The 8,407-nt window shown below is 38.8% G+C and overlaps 1 protein-coding gene across 1 annotated transcript; it reads left to right on the top strand.

Moving 5' to 3' along the window:
• Positions 1–3,209: 3,209 nt before the first annotated feature.
• Positions 3,210–6,646, top strand: LOC306883028 (arylsulfatase I-like). The gene is made up of 2 exons (XM_079438084.1): positions 3,210–3,513; positions 4,806–6,646. The coding sequence occupies exons 1-2, from the start codon at positions 3,230–3,232 to the stop codon at positions 6,196–6,198; spliced, it is 1,677 nt and encodes a 558-aa protein (XP_079294210.1). The 5' UTR covers positions 3,210–3,229; the 3' UTR covers positions 6,199–6,646.
• The last annotated feature ends 1,761 nt before the right edge of the window (positions 6,647–8,407 follow it).

Genomic DNA, 8,407 nt, shown 5'->3' on the forward strand with positions numbered 1-8,407 from the left:
ATCTAAAGACTGTCTTCCATTTATTGAGCTTATAAACAGGTTGTAAAAATGATCGTACTTCCTATACATCTGTAGCCATGTCATAATATGTCCATGATGATAAATGATAATATAAATCAACAGTTATTTGCAAATGGCTCCAAACCACAGATGAAAGACATTGACGTAATGCATTTATTTTATAGGCTGTTCGTCAATGACAAGACATCACACACACTTAGAGAAGACATCTCTCTTGAATATGTCTCTTTGTTGCATTTAAGGGGTGGTGAGGACTCAATCCTAGAAAGCAGGAAAAAACTGAACTGTTGCTGCATGTGCCAAAACCTAGTGAGCTGCTTACTTAGAAATGTCATACAAGAAAAAAAAAAACTATAAAAACATTTGGAGTAATGTTATGTACAGCATTTTTGGGCATCAAAGTAATGTAGATTAACTACAAAATGTAGCACATTGTAAAAAAAAGAAAGAAAGATAAGATAAGATATAAAACAAGATAATGAAATACTATGAAAATGCTACAATAATCGATTAAGGATAAATTCCCTTACTTTATGGTGAAAAACTGTAATGCATGTGTATGGCACATTTCATGTACACCCTACGAAAAGTCTGTAAAAATACAGCCTTATAGTGTTAATGTAAGTCATTTTTCATATTGATTTTTCACAGGTGTTTTATTTAGAAATTTTGTTTTAGGGTTGAAGGAAATGTCCTTAATAGAAATTGTACTATTAATTTTCTGCAAAAACATTATCTGTTTTTCTACTGACTTTTTCTTACAGTGTAATTTTACAATAACATTCTGTCAAATGTGCATTATTTTAAAAAGTATTAAATTTGAGAAGTAAGACATTTTCATTATAATTTACATATTTACAAGTATAAATCAGCATTCCCAGAATCCTCTCACATTTGAATGGTTTCTCATTGAAATTGCAGTTTCTTTCTATTTTTCCTTTTTTTTTGTGTGTGTCATGTTTGTTACCATGATGGTACTTTGTGTATATTATATATATAATATAGTATATATACAGTGTTGGGAAGGTTACTTTGGAAATGTAATAGGTTACAGATGACAAGCTACCTTGCTTATAATGTAATAAGTAGTGCAACTTTTCAGTTACTTTATTAAAGTAATGTAACTGATTACATTTGATGACTTTTTGATGAATTTTCTAAATTCCTAATGTTTTCAACTGTTAATCATTTTCAAACATGTAAAGCAGACAGGGTTAACCTTACAGTAGTATTCAACACTGCTTACTGTCAGACTTTCGAAATCCTTCATCACTTGAATACAGATTATAATATTTAAATTTTAGAGGAGACTTTGGAGACCAAATATCTTCATTTGCATATACATGTGTCTTGGCAGTGTGTGGACTCAACCACCCTACAATGATACAAATTCACTCCTTTCTTTTTAATCCCCCAAAAACCTAAACCGTCTCAATTATCACGCCATTTTGATTTTGGATTGAATAACCAGTGCTCTCTCCATGCTCAATACCATGACTGAGGTGAGACCCTTGAGCAAGGCACCAAACCCCCAACTGTTCCTCGGGCGCCGCAGCATTATGGCTGCCCACTGCTCCGCGTGTGTGTTCACAGTGTGTGTGTGTGTGTGTTTGTTTGTTCACTACTCACTGCTGTGTGTGTGTGCACTTGGGTTAAATGCAGAGCACAAATTCTGAGTATGGGTCACCATACTTGGCCACACGTCACTTCACTTCACTTTCACTAAATTTGTGTATGTCTGGCTGCGCAAATCATTTTGCTCCAGACTGTTTTCTGAATGAGGGACAATTCAAGGCAGGTTTTGTTAAAAAGTTAAAACTCAAAGACGGATCAGTACCCATTGCTCATGATCCAGTTGCACCTCCAGAAGAAGTAAGTCTCACACTTTATATTTTTTATGATTATCAGCGAATCGCCTTTGCTCTTCCGCAGAAGAGAGGGGTGGGGTGAGCAGAGCTCATTAGCATGTAAAGAAATATGCACCGAAACAAGTCACTGTGAGCAGAGCTGTTTTTGACGAGGTAAAAAGGGTTTTGTTTTTCACGACCACTGAGACCATTTCAAGAAGACCAGAAAGAATCATACCAACTTGTGGAAAATGGGCATTCGATGTCCCCTTTGAAGCACAGCCACCACAAAATCATTTTTGACTTACTTTAAACTCATTCTGAGTTTAAATACAGATTTATAATCATAAGATATAGTTTAATAGCTATGATACTGTTTTTGAAATCAAAATCTTTTCATATCTATGACGGGAAACACTGGCATCTAACAATGACATGAAAAAAAAAAAACTGTTAATCTTAAAAAAATAAAGCATATACATAAACCCATATAGGAAATATAAGAGTTATCGTATAAGCATGTTATAAACTTCTGAAACATTGGTGTTTCATATTTTAGAGCAGTCACTGCAATTTATGAAATAAATCAATTAAATCTGTATGTGGGAGTGTGTGTGAATTTTTTGAAGCAACCCCTTTGTAATCCTTAACATTTTCATAAGTAACTGTAATTTAATTCAACATTTTTTCTTAGTAACTGTAACTAATTACAATTACTTTTATTTTGTAATTAAATTACGTAATTCCGTTACATGTAACTAGTTACTCCCCAACACTGATTATTAAGTAAAAGCATCTTTTGTCAGTATATTATAATTAGTATAATTATAATTAGTAAATTCGTATATTGACACTATAATATATGTTTGTATAGTAGGCTGTATTTAAGGTTGTACAAAATCTGTTAAACTTTAAAAATGTAATAATAGCTATAAAAACGGTAACGTTCTGGCATTTTTTTAAAACCGTAAATTAGCCTACACGTTATTTTTATTTATTTGTTTTACAGTGCAGCCTACTTTAGAGAGCATCATATCAGTGTGCAACATCCGAAATGCATTGTGCCTTCATAGGGCGTCTGTGCTATCGTGTGTGCTGCATGAATAGCAAACATAGCCTACTGTGAAAGTATTAATCTCACCAGACATTGTTCAACCTGGTTGCATTGTTGGCCACTGTAGGCGCGTGCAGCAGTTTTGGGCACGTGCAGGGGAAAAAAGTGCTCTAGGCAGCTCACTAGTTTTTGAGACACAGCCAGACCCCTCACGGCGCGCACATACATCGCTCTGCCTCCTCACGCAAACTTTACGCTCGTGCATTCATGATTTTTTCCTCACTTGCAGTCGCTTGAACGCGCTGCCATGACAGCAGCGGCTCTGAAGGCGCTCTCCGTGATGAGTTTGCTCAGTCTGGGCTATCTGTCCCAGGACTGGACGAGTCCGAACCAGGTCGAGCAGCCTAACCATCCGCGTCCGCACATTATCTTCATCATGACAGATGATCAGGGCTTCAACGACATCGGATACCACAACAGAGACATCCACACACCGACACTGGACAAGCTGGCAGCGGAGGGAGTGAAGCTGGAGAACTACTACATCCAGCCCATCTGCACTCCATCTCGCAGTCAGTTCATCACTGGCAGGTACCTCACTCGCTTCAGTCAGCTGATTGCACCATGTTTGTGGACGTTTACTTGGTATTTTTGCTACATAAATATGGTAATGAGTGGTAAATAAGATAAAAGCACCATGGTCATCATACCGTTTTGAAAAGGTGATATTGTTATAATAAAGCAATTTACAATGCTCATTCAAGACAGGGGCCTCAAGATGACTTAAAATAATGTGATTTGTATAGAACTGGAAAAGTCATGTAAATTAATAAAATCTTATAACCCTGTGTGCATTTTTATACATTTTATGAAAACAGTTTATGCCAAGCTCTAAAATATTTAATGAGAAATTGTATGTGAAAAATGTTTTTAAAAATTCTTATCCAGTAAACAGGAACAACTGGAGAAGTCATGGGGCCTTTGGATATTGTTGTGGACAATGTGGGGCGTTGGAGTGAAAAAAGTTGAGATACACTGATTTAAGTAAACTAATTACTGATCATTTAAAAAAAAGTGTATTTGGTCAAACATACTGTATATAGCCTACTACTTTCCTGTTAATAAAAATGGTGCATTATATTGGAAAACATTATGCATTATTGGAAGATGTGTGGCCATTATCTTCATCAAATATATAATGTACAGACAATTTACAGCACTGTTTGAACAAATAATTTTGGTGGAAAATCATTGTTATTTTCATTTTAATCATTCAGACCAATTGCGTATCAGTTTGAGTGATTCTTGAACAAAACTCACTCGAATAAATGATTCATTCACAAATCTGACATCACTATGACAGAAGTAACAGTGACAAAAGAGCAACATTTTTGGCCAATAAATATTTAACGGTAGAACATAAGAACTTATTTAATAAAGACAAATCAAATTTATTTGTGCACCACTTTTCACAATACACATAGTTTTAAAACAGCTTTACAGAAAACTGTCATAAAAATAATGTCCAGATTATGAAAAGTCAAGACAGGACAAAGTAAATTAATTTAATAGCACATTTCATACAAAGTGCTGTACATAAAAATGTATAAAAATAGTGATCTTAAGTTTACAGAGATAAAAAAATACAGTACAAACAATAAATTAATTAATTCAAATTACAGTAAATGTACACTTTTAAAGGAATATGAGAGACATAAAAAAAGCACAAAAGGATTAAAATAAACATGCACAAAGTAAATCATTCAGTTATGTGCAGTTCTGATGTCTATGGCAATACAGTGTGTGAAATAAATCAATCAATCCATGATGAGATGTGTTTGTGAGTTCTGATCCAGTTATTTTCCTTTCCCTTTCTGCTCTAGATATCAGATCCATACGGGTCTCCAGCACTCGATAATCCGCTCTCGACAGCCCAGCTGTTTGCCCTTTGACCTCCGGACATTGCCGCAGCGGCTGCAGGAGGCGGGATATGCTACGCACATGGTGGGCAAATGGCACCTGGGCTTCTACAAGCGCGATTGCCTGCCGACCCGCCGTGGATTCCACACGTACTTCGGCTCTCTGACGGGCAGCGTGGATTATTACACTTACAAGTCATGCGACGGGCCGGGAATTTGCGGGTACGACCTTCACGAGGGCGAGCATGTGGCGTGGGGTCAGGGAGGGCGTTATTCCACACATTTGTATGCACAAAGAGTCCGAAAAATCCTCGCCGCTCACGATCCTTCATCCCTGCCTCTTTTCATTTTCCTCTCTTTCCAAGCCGTGCACACGCCATTGCAGTCGCCGAGGGAATACGTCTATACGTATCGACAAATGGGAAATGTGTTTCGGCGGAAATACGCCGGGATGGTTTCGGCCGTAGATGAGGCGGTAAGGAACGTGACGTATGCGCTCCGAAAGTATGGCTTCTATAAGAACAGCGTCATTATCTTTTCTACAGATAATGGCGGACAGCCGCTTTTTGGCGGGAGCAATTGGCCTCTACGGGGAAGAAAGGGGACGTATTGGGAAGGAGGCGTCCGTGGCATTGGATTCGTCCATAGTCCATTGTTGAGACGCAGGAAGAGAGTTAGCAAAGCTCTGGTTCACATCACCGACTGGTACCCAACACTAGTGGGACTCGCAGGAGGGAACGTTTCCCAGATGGACGGGCTTGATGGATATGACATGTGGGAAACCATTAGTAGTGGGAAGGAGTCTCCACGTTTGGAGATCCTACATAATATCGATCCGCTCTACAACGCTGCCAGGCATGGATCTTTAAAAAATGGATACGGGATTTGGAATACAGCTATACAGGCATCGGTTCGAGTCGGAGACTGGAAGCTCTTGACCGGAAATCCTGGATATGGAGACTGGATTCCGCCTCAGATGCTGGGAAACTTTCCGGAATGTTGGTGGAATTTGGAACGGCACACGGAAGCGAAGAAATCCTTGTGGCTCTTCAATGTGGCGGACGATCCGTATGAGCGTTACGATCTCTCAGAGCACCGGCCAGATGTGGTCAAGCAGCTGCTGGCCCGGTTAGCGTTCTACAACCGGACCGCCGTTCCGGTGCGCTACCCTGCAGAAGATCCCAGAGCCGATCCGAGACACAACGGAGGGGCTTGGGTTCCTTGGGAAGGAGATGAAGAAAACTGGGAGGCGTTTTACCTTCGAAAGAGAAAAGTCAAGAAGCAAAAGCGGAAGTTCTGCAAAATGAAGTCATTTTTTAGAAGACTTAACATCAGAATGATGTCAAACAGGATTTGAACAAACACATTCTGCAGGAACTGACTATTACAGATGCTGCTGACAGTAACACGTTATTATTTTAGGGAATCTGATTATGAATTTGCCTGGTATGGAGAGTCCTATGATCACATTCACTGAAGCATGTGTTTCTGCTTACTGTTTTTGATCATCCACGTCTTTTCTTTGAGCAGATTTTGACCCCTGCGGTTTTCTGATAATGTGACCTTGAATCCCTGTGCAATGAATGTTGAAATAATGAATGGATTTTATATCCTCTCTTATCTGGTGTACAGTGCTTGCACCTCATATTTATATAAAATATCAGCTAAGAGACTAAAATTAATCTGTTAAGTTGTTTTGAGTATGTATGTGACTGTTTATGTTTGTTTGCTACCTGATTCTACCTATTCTGATTACAAAAACTCACAGTGATTTGCATAAATAAAATAAACTTTTTCATAAGACTCAAATTCTCTTGTACTGAGACAACTGTAATTTCCAGTGGACTGATTGCCCTCTAGTGGACACCTGAGAATTCTTTATCTAGACTACTGGACAAATAATAGTGCATTTGTTGGTTTGCTATGCTATAGCTGATTTCCTGATATTTTTTATTTATCTTGTTTATTTAACATATGCAAAGCATATGTTTACCTATAAAAAATACTGGTTAGGGGCCTTCTGGGACTGCACTATAGCTGCACACAGAGACGGTATAAAGGGCTGCTTGTTAAGTGTGTGTCTTTCAGAGAAATGGGCCTCTCAGATGAGGGCGCCAGACTCTAAACTGAGAGACTTCTGATTCGTTTTATTGAGATGCTTAAATGTACTGGTTTGTCTCCTGACCACAAATAAGTTCTTTAAAAAAATTAAGTATTCTAAGAAGTATTCTATTTATTTATTTATTTTTATTTTTAGACTTTATTCAAGCTTTATATCTATTAATGTAAATCTTTTGCAGCATAGGCCATTATGTACATGAACAACAAAGTTTAGGAAAACTACTGTATTTAAGTGGCACTCTGTGGCACGGCAGGATTTTGAACAGCCTCTATTATTATAATATTTTCCCCCATATCATACAATATTTATATAATTTACCATTAATGGGGAAGGAAATCCTTTCCAAATGTTTCTTGCACCTTGAGAATTATTGTTTAATTTAGGGCCCCATGAAATACATTTTATTTTCCCCTCCTGTCCCTCCCTGGAATTATATATATATATATATATATACCCATACAGTCACTGGCCACTTTATTAGGTACACCTTGCTAGTACCGGGTTGGACCCCCTTTTGCCTTCAGAACTGCCTTAATTCTTCGTGGCATAGATTCAACAAGGTGTTGGAAAGAGAGATTCCTCAGAGATTTTGGTCCATATTAATATGATAGCATCACACAGTTGCTGCAGATTTGTCGGCTGCACATCCATGATGCGAATCTCCCGTTCCACAGCATCCCAAAGGTGCTCTATTGGATTGAGATCTGGTGACTGCGGAGGCCATTTGAGTAAAGTGAACTCATTGTCATGTTCAAGAAACCAGTCTGAGATGATTTGAGCTTTGTGACATGGTGCATTATCCTGCTGGAAGTAGCCATCAGAAGATGGGTACACTGTAGTCATAAAGAGATGGACATGGTCAGCAACAATACTCGGGTAAGCTGTGGTGTTTAAACGATGCTCAGTTGGTACTAAGGGGCCCAAAGTGTGCCAAGAAAATATCCCCCACACCATTACACCACCAGCCTGAACCGTTGAGACAAGGCAGGATGGATCCATGCTTTCATGTTCTTTACGCCAAATTCTGAACCTACCATCTGAATGTCGCAGCAAAAATCGAGACTCATCAGACCAGGCAACGTTTCTCCAATCTTCTATTGTCTAATTTTGCTGAGCCTGTGCGAATTGTAGCCTCCGTTTCCTGCTCTTAGCTGACAGGAGCGGCACCCGGTGTGGTCTTCTGCTGCTGTAGCCCATCTGCTTCAGGGTTCGACGTGTTGTGCGTTCAGAGATGGTATTCTGCATACCTTGGTTGTAACGAGTGGTTATTTGAGATAATGTTGCCTTTCTATCATCTCTAACCAGTCTGCCTATTCTCCTCTGACCTCTGGCATCAACAAGGCATTTTCGTCCACACAACTGCCGCTCACTGGATATTTTCTCTTTTTCGGACCATTCTCTGTAAACCCTAGAGATGGTTGTGTGTGAAAATCCCAGTAGATCA

The sequence above is a fragment of the Barbus barbus genome, assembly GCF_936440315.1.
Source record: "Barbus barbus genome assembly, chromosome: 17".
Taxonomy (NCBI): Eukaryota; Metazoa; Chordata; class Actinopteri; order Cypriniformes; family Cyprinidae; genus Barbus; species Barbus barbus.